Source organism: Nestor notabilis, unplaced genomic scaffold (assembly GCF_000696875.1).
Source record: "Nestor notabilis isolate BGI_N333 unplaced genomic scaffold, ASM69687v1 scaffold13217, whole genome shotgun sequence".
NCBI lineage: Eukaryota > Metazoa > Chordata > Aves > Psittaciformes > Psittacidae > Nestor > Nestor notabilis.
The window spans coordinates 1,004-17,734 of NW_009937897.1; the positions used below are offsets into that span (position 1 = coordinate 1,004).

Genomic DNA, 16,731 nt, shown 5'->3' on the forward strand with positions numbered 1-16,731 from the left:
GTAAGGAATTTGCTTATTTATATACTCCTTTAATTACAGAAATGCTTTACTCAACCAATTAAGTAGAAGTTCTTTTAGCTGTTGCTAAAGACAAAAATGGACAAAAGGGTTTTTTTTCCTTTTATTGTGGTATTTGTCTGACTCATAAAAATTTAAATACTTCTGAAGAATGTCTTGTATCTAGTTTTTAAGTACAAATCTACTTTCACAAGTGTGAATTAAACATAAATGGAACTGGTGTATTTTAGACTTCGCTCTGTAAACCTGAAGTTAATAAAAATCCTTGTACATTTATTTATTTAGATGAACGGGCCTGCTCTCATGAGTAGTGACTGTCTGCCTCCTTAGAGTGTTGTTTGCCAGTATTATCTCTATAATTATATTACAGATCACCTATTTCAGCAGCATGAGTATTAAATTTACTAATGAAGTTCTGTAAAAGACAAAACAATAGGTTCTCAGTTTTATTTCTTATGGTCTAAGCATTTTTCTTTAGCTGCCATTTTGTTGTTTGGGTTTTAGGTTTTTTTTCCTCCTCTTAATTACAAGGCATTATGGTCATGATCAGGTATGGTGAATAAGTACCATTTTAGGCTATATCTTGAATAGAAACACTTTTTGGTCATCCAGTGTCTGCTTCTGTTTGTGACTGATGATTTTGCGTTTGGGATTAAGCAGTGGTTGCTGTATTTAGCTATCTGCACACTTCTGTTGAGATAAACAAAGCACAAAATTTGAAGTTAGTGCTGGCTTTCCTATGGCTCCATAAAACAAGTGAGTACCTAATTTACCATAAACCCTGCTGATACAAACTTAATTCATCAGCATTTTCTGACACAGCTAGAATCGTTAGAGTGATTTTTATGGCAATCAACACTTCTGTCATGTTTTCGTCTGGTACAAAGATGATCAAGGCTGGATTTTCTGTACTGTGGAATCATTGCCTTAGATCAATGCTCCACTATGAGCTTATGCTGGTCTACTTTCTTTTCATGCCTCTGAGTCATGCCAGTTTATTTGTGACTGTTGGATCAGATTTGGGAAGTGATCCAGTTAAACTAGTTTAGAAAAACAAAACAAAATCAGTTCTAACTTGCATCAGTTCCAAAATTAGGGTTGGGTTTTGTTGTGTTTCTGCATTTGTGCAGTGGTAAAGGAAGGTTGCTGATACAAGAAATAATCAAAGCTACTGAAGGAGGAAGGAGTACTTGTTTCTAGGTCGGTGCCAGCTATTTGCAGATATAAACTGTTCACATAATTGGGATCTTAAAGTTACACTGGATCCCAAGCTATGCCAATGGATATGGATAAAAAATGTTAGTGAAATTCTTTTAAAAGTTAAATGGTTCAGGCAAAAAAAATGCAGTCTTGTATTTTTATGCAATTCTTCTTAAGATGAACATCCTTTTTATGCATTTCCTCTCCCTCTTTCCCCTTCATCTTGATATTATATAGTATTTTCAAATTCATTGAAACATCATTTTTTTCAAGGTTGTCACCAAGCTTGGGCCTCTGGAGTGGATTCTTAATACTCCCAGTCATCACAGAGTTCATCATGGTAAGCTAAACATGTAAACTCTTATTCCTTAGTGGGTTTTTCTATTTTTCTTGGTCACTATTTGTTTAAGAATGATTAGGTACTGGAATTATATTGCAAAATTAGCTTTACAGAAGAATTTAAATTTTGATCATTGCTTCAAAAATAGTCCTTGTTGAGTTAGAAATTTCACAGTATTTTAAAAACTTTTTTATAACTGAAATTTAAATTTAAAGTTTTTACATTTAGGATTAATTACTGAGCAGAAATTAAGCCAGGATAACAGAATTAATTTTATGACTTTCAGCAAAACGATGTTTCTAAATATGAAGAGTGATAGAAAAATATCTCATCCTTCCCTGGCTACTAAAACATCGTCAACATGTCAATCACTAACATGCTTTTTCATTCAACTTCAAACACTGAATGTGTGAAAAGGCATGGTTATCTTTTAGAATAAGAACTCTTGAATGTTTTAGTGGAATTTGTTTTCAGCTTTCTGAATTATTGAAAAATCTCGCTTCACACAAGTGCATGATGATTGATTTTTCATTGATATTCAGAGGCATTCCAGTATATACTGCATGTTTAAATTGGGTTAATAACTCCACTGCATACTAAAAAATGTCATAAATATATATGAGGAATAGAAGTGGATTTCATAGATATCCATGGGTCATTCAGTATGCAGAGATAACAAGTAAAAAAGTAATAGGGGAGTAGAAGAGAAAAATAATTTGAAACAGACTCAAATCCAATTATTGGTACAGAGGATGTTGTTAATATTTATTATATCCAAGTGTAAAGTGTTTACGGCACTGTGTAGACCTTTTAAAAAGACTGCAATGGTGTAAGTGTCTAATCCTTAAAATTTGCAGAAGTACTGGTAATCCTGGAGAGACACACTCCACTCTTATTTGCTGTGCTGTAAATCCAGACTAATCCCGTGACCATGATCGGAGTTAAGCAGAATCACCTTGGAGCTGATAAAGTGCTGTACAGTTGCTCCAGACAGTCTTCACAAACTTGGGGTATGTAATCAGTGTTTCTTTGCTCATACTTTTGATAGGAGAGCTATACTATATACAAATCCATTTCCCCAGAAAACACATAGAAAGATCAGTTTCCCTCACACTGAAGTTAATAATAATGAAGGCAGGATCAGACAGTGATGTGGTTTAGTGGTGGTCTTGGCAGTCCTGGGGTAAAGGTTGCACTTGATGATCTTGAAAGATCTTTTCCAACCTAGTTGTTTCTATGATTCAAAATGGAGTAGGAGATAGAGACAGCTGAAAACCGTTAGTTATATGATTGCACATAAATATATTTAATGTGTTTTCTTAGATAAAAACTGATGGAATGATTTTTTGTTTGCTTTTTAAGTTGTTTTTATAAATATATTTTGAATGGAGTTTACTCTCCAAATGAATCCTTCCATTTCACAGGAATTTTGGGTGTGACATGTTTGATTGTTACGTTTGAATCTAAGTAGAGAGAGAGCAATTAAGAAAAAACAATTATAGCATGTTAGGAGTGGTGGGTTAGCTACCTTTTAATTTTTTAATTTTTTTTATTTCACAAATTGATGCTTACGATGAAGATTTTGCTTCATACTTTAATAACATATATTCTGATATATGCAATTACTGGTCTCATAAATGGTTTTTATAATAGGTAGAAATCCTTACTGCGTTGACAAAAATTATGGTGGCATGCTGATTATCTGGGACAGGATATTTGGTAAGTAAAAAAAGGTGTTCTTTCTCATGTTTAGTTAGTGTGGCAAAAATATGTATACTTTTGAATTTGATTGTCAGTTGTTCTTTTTTCTTCTTCCATCAGGAACATTTGAGGCAGAAGATGCAAAAGTCTTATATGGCCTAACACATCCAGTGAATTCTTTTGATCCCATCATGTTCCAGGTGCTATAATTTGTGTCACTGACTCTGGTATCTTTAACAGGCAGTCAAGTTTGAAAGAAACTCCTCTCTTAGGCACAGTTGAGGCTCCTTGCGTTGATGAACAACTAAATAATCTACAATTTCTTCAGTATTTAATTGCAAAACAAATATTTCTAGTGATTCATTGAGCATATGCAGTTTGTAGTCCATGAAAAAACAATACAGTAAAATAAATAACTAATTACAATAGTGATATAACTGGACTGAATGATTTACATTTTGCCATATACAGAGCAATATGCAGCAAAGCACAGACAAAAATATATATTTCATCTGTTGTTTGCTTCTCTAAATATTGCTATTTCATAAGTAACCACATGGTGCAAAACCTTTACTGTTTTTATCTCTTCTGCTTATTTGCTGTTCAGAGTACTCCAGAATGCTTTTGTTGACAGCATTATATAGCAGCCATTGTGATATCAGCAAAACCTCCAGAATAGGTTGAATATATGTTTTTTTGATTAAAAATAAACCAAAAACAAGAAAAGAAACAAAAAAAAAAAAAAAAGGAAAAGAAAAGGAAAAAAAACCCCTACTTCGTGTGGTGCTTCTCAGATTTATTGGTCCAGGCTTCACTTAAGCTGCATAAAAATTTTCTGTAAAAACCTCAGGGACTGAGTAGTATTGAAGTCCCCGCTTGCTTTTCATGACTGTTCACGCCAGGAGGTAGCTCAAAGAATGAGAGATTCTACCTGCAGAGGTGTCTGGGCTGGAAGCTGGAAGGATAGCCACAGTCTGTGTAATTATATCCAGTAGTCAGATACTAAGTAATTTTGTTATTGAGAATATGTCATGTCGAGGTCCCTGTAACCAAATTCTAGTTTAAAACCATCATAAATATAGCTATACAATATACTGTTGAATACTCTGGATTGATCACAGGAGAGACAGATTTTCCTCTGGGCAGAAGTCATTGTAATCCTCACTATAAACCAAGGACTTGACATGGCTCCTGCATGTTTCTGTCAGGGTTTCTGAACTTCTGACAGTCTTCATCTACTCCTAATTTATTCTCTCTACAGACTTTCAAAAATTCATTTTTAACTTTCAAGTAAATAATAAAATATAATGTTTTATTAAATTGTATTTTACCAACGATGAAAAATTACTTGCCCTTTTTTTCAGTTATGTCCCTTGGCTCATATTTGGAACATGTTTTGGGCCACACCTGGATTCTGCAATAAGCTTTCTGTCATATTCAAAGGGCCAGGCTGGGGACCAGGCAAACCTAGACCTGGCCTTCCTGAGGAAATCCCAGTGGTAAATAGAACATGCACAGGCTTTTGGTTTTGTATAATTTGCTTGGACCTCTTAATGCTACTGGATCAATGTTAGAAACTCTACACATGCTATTTTAAATTAGCAAATTAGCAGTCATAAAGCATAGAGGAAGATGAAATGGGAGCAGGAAATGAATGGTTTAGCTGTGTGTTTTTTATTTGAAGGGGAAAAATAATTTTTTTATTTATCTTTTCATTATTCATTTCCTGAAGAGATTTCAAAACTGTTCTATAGTGTATGGTACTTTTCCTTTTAGCTGTGAACATACACACACAAAGCATTAAACTCTGTTTCACACTAGGTAGTAAATAAATTTGATTGCACCTTTATGCAATTACCTATGTCCCTTAATCTTTCTTGTGTTTGTAAGTATAAAGATTACTAAGAAATAACAGGTTGGAGTAGGTCATTGTCAAAGGCTATTATCTGTTTTGCTTCAGATCTTTGGAAAAGAAGTTCCCTTCAGTCCAAGTGTACCAGTTTATCTGAATTGCTATGCACGTGTACATTTTGTTGTAATAATGGACTTGTATACTGAACTTCTTGCTACTGTGACTGTAAGTAATCTCTATCTTTATTAGACAGCATCTCATGCTAACAGTTATATGATGCACAGCATGTTTAAGTAATGAAGCATTGAGGAGGGGCTCTACAGCCTGATTCATATCTTATTTAAACTATTATAATAACAACTAGATTCTATAAAAAGAATAAACATAATTGGATAAATACACCATAATAAATATATAATGTTTTATATTATTTATTAAACATAATTTAGTCACCATTACAATTAATTATAGATGAATATGTGTAAGTTAATTAAATAAAAAAATAATATGTGTTCCATAGAAAATGTATGTGTCGGCTTCAGTTTTTAGGACCTCATGAGAAGAAAAATATACCTCAGACTTGAAACTATGTAGATTTTAAGATGTCAAGGTTGTTCATATTGTTAATTGTCCAGGCTTCAGAAGGAAGATCGCAAAGGTTTTGTCGTGGTTGAAGGTGGAGAACTTGGTGTCAGCATGAGTTCAGAGCTGAAGGAGCACAGACTCGGGGCAAATCCTTCTTCCGGTCTTGAACATAGAACAGCACTGATAGAGCAGGGAGAGGTACATATTTACCACCTCGTGTTTGGGCTGATGAGATCTGCCGCGATTAAGAGACGGGACATAGCTTGATGCAAGCAAGATGTCACTTTATTACAGTTACCCGTATACATTTATACTTATCCCTACCTAGTGCATACCATACTGATTGGTCTATTGGGCACACACTGATTGGATAGCGTAAGATGAGCAATTTAGTCAAACATCTTACTTCCTCTTGCAACATCCTTTTTTTATACAAAGAGTTAGTTCCTCCATATCAAGATTGGCTGCTTCCTTCTTTCACAATCTTTCCAACCTGTGATTGATGAATAAACATTGGGCCAGTATTGTTCCATTCTTATCAGCAAAGCTTTATCCTTATCTTATCTTATCCCATGGTTTAAGACCGACAAGTTCCAACACTTCTTCTATCAGCTGAACAATACTGGGAGTTCTGCTAAGAACAGCTACAGAGATCTCCCTTGTAATATGATATTGTTCCTCCATTGACACCTGGCAGTCTGTGAAGGTGAACTGTGAGGCCACTTCTGCCTACAAGAAGCGGGATCTCTTTGGTTAAAGGCTTATGTTTGTGTCACCCATGTTGCCATAGGCCTGCTGTCAGGGTGCCAGGGGCTCCCTGGGTTCTTCAGACTCTGCTTGCCTTTGGAGCTGCTTTGTCCTAGCACACTTACCTGATGATCTCCCGACTCTCAGCTGATGGTGGTTACTGTCCCCTGCCCACCTTGATGAACACTGCAGGACAGCACCCTTCCTGCTGGGGCCATGCCCCTTTCCCAGGGAACAGCCGCTCATGCTTCACACCAGTGGCTTTGCCCATGACCAACATGACTGGATCCAGCAAGAGGCAGATTACTGTGATTGATGAATAAACATTGGGCCAGTATTGTTCCATTCTTATCAGCAAAGCTTTATCCTTATCTTATCTTATCCCATGGTTTAAGACCGACAAGTTCCAACACTTCTTCTATCAGCTGAACAATACTGGGAGTTCTGCTAAGAACAGCTACAGAGATCTCCCTTGTAATATGATATTGTTCCTCCATTGACACCTGGCAGTCTGTGAAGGTGAACTGTGAGGCCACTTCTGCCTACAAGAAGCGGGATCTCTTTGGTTAAAGGCTTATGTTTGTGTCACCCATGTTGCCATAGGCCTGCTGTCAGGGTGCCAGGGGCTCCCTGGGTTCTTCAGACTCTGCTTGCCTTTGGAGCTGCTTTGTCCTAGCACACTTACCTGATGATCTCCCGACTCTCAGCTGATGGTGGTTACTGTCCCCTGCCCACCTTGATGAACACTGCAGGACAGCACCCTTCCTGCTGGGGCCATGCCCCTTTCCCAGGGAACAGCCGCTCATGCTTCACACCAGTGGCTTTGCCCATGACCAACATGACTGGATCCAGCAAGAGGCAGATTACTAGAAATAAGTCTTTTTCACATAACTGACCATGGTCATCCATGAAGGATTCCAGAAGGCTGCAAAGCCATTTCAAAGCTGTCAGAAATCTTGTATGAACATTGATGTTTTGGTCTTCCAACTCAAATATTCCTCTTGTATCCCAGAGTGAGAAGGACAGGGCCTCTGCCTGCAATAATTTCTTGGGATAGGAGGCAGCAGGCTTATAGCAGCTCTGCATGTACTAACTGCTATAGCCCTTTTTTTTTCTCCTCATTTTTGGTTAGATGTAGTGTGAGTAGTGCATCAGACCAGTAGAATGATGCGATTTTAGAGAAAAGTTTAAAGAGTAAGTATTTTATGTAGCATTCCAGATATAATATAAAAGCTACCTCAGACATACTCTTCTGGTTAATACTAAGTTATTCTACACGTCATGTTCACCTCTATAAAGGGTCAAGCTGCAACTGCAGGGAATTCGGAGATTACTAAACCATCTGAGGCTTAGTCTATTCTGAGTAATTTTTGAAGACAGGATATTAAGCCAAAGGTAAGGATAAATACCTCCAATGTATACAAGATATGCAGTATACATGATTGCCAATGTTCTTATATTGAGAAATGCCTCTGCAAGATTTTCCAGATATGCTTCTAGATTCCTACATACCAGAAGCAAATAATTTTTGCATAGGGATCAAATTGTGGGGGTTTTGCTCAGTTGTTTTTGTTTTGTTTTGCCTATTTTACTTTGTTGCTCTTGCTTTTAGCAGAAAGAAGTAAGGAGTCTGCCCATTACATTTTTCCTATTTTATTCTTTTCTCTATTTGCCTTTTTCTGGTCCTGGAAGGAAAAATGGATGGTCCAAATTATTTTCTCTGCTGATAACTGCAGCTGTTTAAGAATAAGTAATAAGAGAAGTTGAAAAATGCACCCAAGCCCCAGATGATCATTAAATTCTTGCAGTCATGGAGAAAACATCCTGAAGATCCACCATTTATGAACTTATTGTAGAAACCAACTAGAAAATTATCTGCACAAAACTGCCATGTAATAAGGTAGTAAGGAGAAGAAAAGGAGAGCACATGGAACTAGAAGGACCTCACCCAGGACGTAAACCTTCAGCGTGGGTGTAGAAAGTGCTGGTCCCGAGGCAGAGTTCCAGCATCGCTCTGCAGTATAGTGGGGAAGCTGTCACGAGAAGGAAGCCTGTGTATAAATAACTTTACTTGGCAAAAATCTTTCTTCAATATCAGTTTTCCACTACACTGAGTTATGAAATGTCTATGGATACAACTGGAACTTTCTGTCTGGCTATGAATTATGTCATAACTGTGGCATAGCTCCATAAATGGAGACAGCTAACTGTTTTCCTCATTTCTAGGTATAAGTTCCATTTCATAATAGCCATAAGACACAGCACACAGCTATTACATTTCTCAAGTGATTACAGTTGCTCAGTGTTTGGTCTGACGCCCTGTAGAAGTGTTAAATTTCTCTATCCGTAAAGAGCAACCATATACGTTCTGTCTGAATGACCTACATTTAACTTTTAAAGAGAGCAAAACAATAAAGAACAAATATATATTTTCCACGGGAGAGAGCACGCTGTGTTTATTTTCTATATAGTGCTCTGCACTGCATCCAGAGAATAAAAATTACTTCTGAGCTCTGCACATCTATATCTGATCCAAAGCTCATTGAAGAAATGGGATTTGGATCAGTCCCAAAGAGAGTGCTAGGAGTGTAAGACTGCAGAACATTCAAAGTGAAAGTCTCATAGTTCCAGAACTGCAGGTATCACATAAATCAAAGTGAAACGTACCTTAAACACATTTTGCAGTGTCTTTTTTTTTTTTATTTTTGATAGATACTGTAATATTTATTGTGCTTATAATGGTATGAATATGCAAAGCAGTTTCAGTTAGAGGAAAAGTAGTAAGGGATAAGGTAGATCTCAAAATCTGAGAACACAAATAATATATCCATTCATCAGGACATAACCAAGTACTATATATGGAATATTTCTAAGTTTTTTTAGTAATTCTAAGCTAAAATAAATTCATAGAAAGACATCTAACATTACAATTTTCATAGTGTTGTATTAGCATAACTCATTTGAACGTTGAAAGTGTCTGATGTATGACAGCAGGGCATCTGTTAACTTGTGAAATGTGCTGAAATCGTTCCTAGCAGTTCTTTTGAAACACTGAACTCATCAGGATGAGAAAATGCATCCATGTTATTCTTCAGAAGGAATGAATCAATCTGAGTTCTTTGATATATAAAAGTCAAATTGAAATATTTCAATGTTCATCTAAATACACATTTGGAATAGCATATTTCCTTCATTTAAATGAATTATTTTTTATTTCTAAAAAACATAAAATAATAATGCTATGGCATTCTGTTGATTACAAAGGCATGTAAACTTCTTCCCAAATTCTATAGCACATACTCCACCCCCCCCCCCCCCCCGCCTTTTTGTAAAGGCTCCAAGATATTTTTAAAGCTTTCAATGAAATCAAAATCCAGCAGAAGTATTTTTTTCTGTTTGATTTCAGCCAATAATCACATTGCAAAGTTGTGGCTGACTTGTAATTGGGGAACCTGCTGCGGTTGCACAGGCTTTTCTGTTTATACAAATACGCCAGTATATAAATACTAATTTATTTTATATATACATCCATGCATATTATGTTTAAGTGGAATAAGGATGCTAGCACTAACAAATGTGTAAAACACATTCTTTTCACACTGCAAATTGCAGTGTGTAGATTTAATGTATGATGTTTAGTTTAGTGATATAACCCACTGGCTATTTTGTTGATTTTGGTAGAGTAATGCCTAGAAAATGAATGCCTTGGCTGCCAGCATCCACTTCATAGTGTGGTACATGTTTGAAAGTAAATAAAAGAATCAAGGCAGCATGTAACTATACCACTGGACTTGTAAAGAGAAAGTTATGGAAGCAAACAAATAATGCTAAAATTTATGCTACATGGCTGGTTTTCTAAAAGCTGTTATTCCCAAATGGCATCATGATGTATTTCTCCACAAATTTCTTGGTAGTCCTTGACTAGGAGCACAAATGCGAAAGAACACGTTTTTTTGCTGTATGTGAAAGTGGTGCACGTATCTATAGTGAAGGGTAACTTACACCTTCTGCCTTCATGGTTCCTGGTAAGGCTTTATGTCTCACCTTTTATCACTCCAGAAAGCTGAAGACTTGGGAAGTGGAAGGCTGCAACACTGTACTCAGCCATTACAGTGCCGTGTATCTGTGTGAATGTGATGATAGCGCCAGTTGGCAATTAACTGTGATCTGTGGGTTGTTCTTTAGGGTCCTCCAGTCCTTTACATTCTGAGCCACAGGTATTATTGGACCCTAAGAAGTTTTACAGACAGCTAATGTTGAAAGTGTTATGGTTCAAGTAGGAGAGCATCTGAAGAGAAATGCAAATTGGCCTGAAAAACAGAACCTGTAAAATATGATTGCACATGGCTCAGGTAGTTCTTATGCCAAAAAAGTACTATTATATAGTACTTCAACCATTTAAAGATAAAGTCTTTCTTATATTTGAGTTTGATTTTCCTAAATTATAAAGTTGTTTTAGTTCTTCTGATTTACTGACATACATTAAAACGTATTTCTATTTCCTATTTTTTCTATTTCCTATTTTTTCTATTTTTTTTTTCTCGTAATCCATGTTTAAAACTGAACTGTGATTTATTAATTTCCTTTCAAGTTCTTAATCTGTGCTTTTTTCTTCCATGGTTAGATAAATGTGGAGAGTCAAATGATAAGTCTAGGGTCCAATTTTGCACATCTTAGAGAAAATGCTGAAGAGAATTTTGCAGGATCACTCTCAAAATTCTTGTATGCAATCTTGTCTTTCTTTGGGAAGAAAAAGCTGCAATCTGAATTACAATATTAGTGTCTCTAATATCAAACTTACTGTTATTTCAAGGTCCATCAACAACAATATAATAGAACAATAGCAATAAAAATTGGTATTGTTTCCTGAAAATATGCTAACTTTAAAATTCTTTTTTTCTTACTCTTCTAGAAATAGCAATTAAAATATATCTTTAAGCAAAGAAAAAAAAAAAAAACAAAACAAAAAAAAACCCAAAGAACAAACCAACCAGAAGTTATGAGAGAAAACACCACTAAAATATGACCTGAAAGTATCTGTTTTGGAGAAGCGTTTCCGTCATCCACTCAAATCAAACTGTTAGTACAGGGACCAAATTTAGCCTCTAGATTTGCAATCTAGCTAGTGGCAAGAAATATAATAATTCAGAAGGTGCTCTTACTCCACTGATTACAAACGAAGCCTAGGTTAATAACAGGTTTTTAGGCACTTTAGTAAATGTACTTAATGTAAGGTAGAATGAATCAGCATCTCAGTTTTCTGAAACTGGAACACAAGGAAACCCAGCTGCCTAGGACTTAGTGACTGATTGTGTATTGCTAGCCAGTCCAGAAACACTGGGAGGGCAGAAGAATGTGAAATCATGCAGCTCTTTTAAACTGGAAATTGGAGACACCCTTACGCATTCATAGCAGGTACTGCTGGATTCTTTCTGAAAGCAAATATTAACATTTCTTGTCTCAAAACCATTGCAGATTCATTTGTTTTCCATAAAGTGTAATTTTAGCCATATATTGTAATGTGACTTGCATAGAATCTGGATTTGATGCTCAGTTGTCTTTCCTGTCTAAAGGGGATACAAGACCTTATGTTTCTTTTCTCAGAATAGTGCCCTACCATTGAGGGAACATTTTTAAGGCAGCCTGTAGAAGCTAGCGCCTTGCACTGGAAACAAAGCAAAATCAGACCCGACCCACCTGGCCAGAAGGACTATGTTTAGGAAAAGGTATAATTCTCCAACTTAAAAATGAGGACAGTCTCTAAGGAGAAAAGTCTTGAATTCCAGTCCTAGTTCCCTGATAGACTTCTCTATTTGACAAGTAACAATCATTGAAAAGCATATCAAAACATTTCTTAAGAAATTTGTGGATGAATTCCCGTATGCCTATGACAAATCATGCTTTTCTTTAGGCACTTCTTGAATTTTTGTATGACCTAGTTTCTACAGGAAGTTGAAGGGGTAGTTGAACTTACTGTGATTAGATGAGCAGTTTAAGAACTACTAATTTTATTAAACTTAAATAGAGTCTGTGTCTGATTTTTATAAAAAAGCTCTGTCCAAAAATTTGGTCACTTCAAAACAAATTGCTTCATGTTAATAATGGAAAGTCTTCTAAACTTAGGATATCTGTGGGATTTTCAGATTCTAGAAACTGAAGTTTTCAAAAAGAAGCATCCTCAATTTGATCTTTTGTTGACAAATTTTAAAAATTCTATCCGGAATTCACAAGCTTATTCCAAGTGATACAAACCTTGATAAAGGATTATAAGCCCACTTGACTTAAGTGAGAGTGTCAGCACATAGCTGCTATACTGAGTCCCCCCCAGTTTCAATATCTATCCTCTCTCCAGTGATGACCAATAGTAGATGCCCAGGGTAAGAGCATAAGAAAAGTGTAAAAATATCCTTTCTCAAGGTCTACATGTAGGTAGACAATGGTGGTAGTTATCCATCTGAGGTTTTGTAAGTTTATCGTGAGGAGGGATGGTACAGATTGGAAACAGCAATGCAGTAATGAGCTTGATATATCCTGGTATAAACTGTGCAACAGAGTGGCTTCACAGGTGTCGTTTGTGAGAAGTGTGTTCTGGCTTGTAAACTGGTGGGCTGCTGTTTAGCTTGCACGTTGCTGGGATTGTAGTTTTGTTCAATAACTGCTTCTTAAGGATATCTAAGTAGCTGCTTGTGATTCTTCAGTAAAACAACAGAAACCTGCCCCAACCGAGTGTGTGGTTTGGTGTGTTTTACAAACATGGGCACTGTAAGTTCACACAGCTGTAAAATTTGAGAATATCCTCTTGTGGCCTCCTACACTCACAGATACCTTAGATCTCTTCAAGGGGCAGGGGCCACCACCAAAGGTGAGCATTTCACTGAGTGAGATTTATTGAAATCAGGGCAGATATGCCTAGATTTTTATTTTTCCAGTGCCTATAATCTTGAAGCGCAAGATGCTGTTCATAAACCCTTATTGCTATTGAAGCCCAAAAGGATTCCTGTAACTCAGCCAGATCCACTACTTTTGTTTTGGGCTTCTTTGTTGCTTTTTAAATGAAGAAACAAAGGCTTTTCAAAGCTAATATTTGAAAGGAAGTCAGGCAGGGAACAAGAAAACTGGTTAAATATTTGATTTTCAAGGGCAGCTGTGTAGAATACATAAACATTTAATAAACGAAAAGAAAAAAATCAAACTTCACAATGAAAATAGATTCTGTTTTCCTCAGTTTTGTTTGTATCATTTTAATTTAAATTTTAAGTCCTCATCCAAGTACTAATACATATATTAGTGTTTAAAAGTATTAAAAGTACGTCTGTTTGAAGTTAATGGCATGAGTTTTGCTGAATTGGAACCAAGTGGCAAGTTGTCATGAAGGGCAACATTAATTTTGTTTCTTCTTAACTATGATCATATTGTCATGTCATGTGAATTCTTGCTCTCATCAATGTTTTGTTTTGGTATCCACTGGGATTTATAGATGACTGTTGTAAAGACCTGGTAACATAAAATGAAGAAAAAGATGAGGGCTGCTGGGATTTTTATCTAGAAATAAGTTTGTTCCCTCTTGGTTAAAGACACAAGGGAATCAAGTAACTTGGGGAAAGCATGTAGTGCAGAAGGGAATATCTTTAACATTATTTTAGAAACAGAGCATTTAGGAAACAGCTGTAGATAGCACTCCAGGTAAGTGTGCTATGCAGAGCAGATATTTTGATTGTAAAATTTAAAGTACAAATTTTTTTGAAAGCAGACACTAACATCACTGAGTGAGGAAGGTGAAGGACTGTTCTATTAAAACTCAATTTCTCTTCAGAAATGAATGCTTTGTATTCTTTATAACAGATGTTATCACAGGGAACTGTTCTGAGAATTGGTTTTATCGTTCTTTCCCTGGCCTGTTTCGGACTACTTATGAAGAAGAGGTAAGATAAAAAGATAAAGAAATATAGATACTATCAAACACATTGCTGCCTGTTGACTAGAAAATAACATAACTAGTCAGCACCTAAACCTAGGAGTGTTCCCATAGCAATTAGTGACTATTTCTCTATTGTCCCCTGCAGAAGAGTTAGGGATGGGCTGCTGCTGTCCGTGCTTGTATTTGTTGGGTCCACATCTCTGAGTCTGGGACACTGGCAGACATGTGAGACCTGCAGGCTGTCCCAAGGCTGCTCAAGCTCAGACTGTAACCATATTGTGTCAGCTCTGTGTAGCATGCTGTAGGTGTCAGATACAGTGGTGGTATCGGAAAAGCATACAGTGTAGCTCAGAGTAGACTCAAAAACATGTGAGGAATGGTATTAAGACTAAATTGAATCAGTAGGAATTCAAATCAAATTGGATCTTGAATATACCTGCCCATTGAGATGTACACTATAGATGTAGTCCATACAGGCAATATGACCCTACAGAACAGTAAATATCAGCTACAGTTTCTTACAAAGAAACTATTTGCCCTGCCAGAGCAGACATATGGAATGGAAGCTTCCTTTGAGACTGAGGTGCCAGTTCTGCTTTGCATGTGCTGTTCATTATGTTTTCAGAAGGGAATACCTTTCACTTATGTGGACTGAACAGTTTCTTTCAGGATGGGTAAAAATCTGTCAATATAACAAAGATGTGTAACTTAGGGAGTTAAGAACGTAAATTAGTGAAAATTTACAGAAATAGACTGATGAAGAGATTCTGAACTATTTATGTAGCAGTTTTCAGAATTTTGCTGTTGTCATCAGAAGACAATAGCTATATGTGTGTGACTATTCTCCCTCCCAGCAAATTCAGTGTTGCAAGTCCATGTAAGGTGTATACTATAAAAAGTTAACTACAAGGTTAAGAAAGACAACTTGGTATAAGTGCAGGACATCAGATTGTTCCTACGTTCTCTTTTTCATTCAAGTTATCAAAGAATAAAAGGTTGGATGTTAATCTGAAGAACTTCTTATTTCTAGGCCTAAAGCAGAAATTTTGGAAATCATCCGCTTCTTGGTCTTCATGGCTGTGTACAAACTTGGCTACCTCAGGAGTCAGTTTTCTTCCTTGGACTATGCGTATGAGGTAGGACATTTATTTTAAGCGTCTATGCCGATGACTCTAGATTTTTTATTTTTTTATCTTTTTAGAAAAAGCTGAAACACTAAATATTTACATTTTGCTTCTGCGTATTATTATTATGTTTAATTATAATGATTAATAATTCTATTAATTAAATAAAAATATAAATGCTTGGAAGCTGGATGAGTCTTAAATATCAAATATTTGTTCTGTATTTATACTGTACTTCAGTACAAACTTAGGCCATTGATAACCATAGGATACTGGCCTAAACAGACCTTTGGTCTGACTAAATATGATTGTTCTTTTGTTCTTAGGATTTATTTTTATCTTGTTTGTGACTTGACTTTTAATCTACTGTTCTGGTTTAACCCCAGCTGGTAATTAAGACCTACACAGCCACTCACTCAATCCGCTCATGGTGGGATGGGGGAGAGAACTGGAAGGGTAAAAGTGAAAAAACTTGTGGGCTGAGATAAAGTCAGTTTAACAGGTAAAGCAAAAGCTGCATGTACAAGCAGAGCAAAACAAGGAATTCATTCACCACTTCCCATGCTCAGGCAGGTGTGCAGCCACCTTCAGGAGAGCAGGGCTCCGTCATGTGTAATGGTGACTTGGGAAGACAAATGCCATCACTACAACCATCCCCCCAAACCCTTCCTTCTTCCTCCAGCTTTATATGCAGAAGATGACATCGTATGGTATTGAACATCCCTTTGGTTAGTTGGGGCCAGCTGTCCTGGCTGTGTCCCCTCGCAAATTCTCCTGCATCTCCAGACTGCATGCTGGAGGGGAGGTGTGGAAAGCAGGAAAGGCCTTGACTCTGTGTAAGCATTGCTCAGCAATAACTAAAACATCCCCTGTTATCAACACTGTTTTCAGCACAAGTCCAAAAGGTAGTCCCATATGAACTACTGGAAAGAAAATTAACTCCATCCCGGCCAAAACCAGCACATCTACCTTTTTCTTGTTTTTCATTACAGTTAGTATTTCATAATAACTCTTTTAATATCTGAATTAAATAGCACTGAATCATTAATATGGTTCTGATCTGAATAACACTCCCAAGCTACCTGGTGCTGGTTACCAGCAAAGACAGTTATCAGCAGGGTTGTGAATGACTTGCTGGACTAGTAGAACTGTTGCCAGAAAGTTACATTTTAGAATCATAGAATCATAGAATAGTTAGGGTTGAAAAGGACCTTAAGATCATCTAGTTCCAACCCCCCTGCCATGA

The 16,731-nt window shown here is 36.5% G+C and overlaps 1 protein-coding gene across 1 annotated transcript; it reads left to right on the forward strand.

Moving 5' to 3' along the window:
• Nucleotides 1-1,491: 1,491 nt before the first annotated feature.
• Nucleotides 1,492-15,497, forward strand: LOC104409242 (alkylglycerol monooxygenase-like; the record flags this gene model as incomplete). The annotated part of the gene is made up of 7 exons (XM_010019063.1): nucleotides 1,492-1,558; nucleotides 3,212-3,277; nucleotides 3,380-3,459; nucleotides 4,624-4,758; nucleotides 5,220-5,336; nucleotides 14,286-14,365; nucleotides 15,392-15,497. Coding segments are annotated over 7 exons (651 nt in total), but the record flags the coding sequence as incomplete, so codon positions are not given.
• Between the last annotated feature and the right edge of the window lie 1,234 nt (nucleotides 15,498-16,731).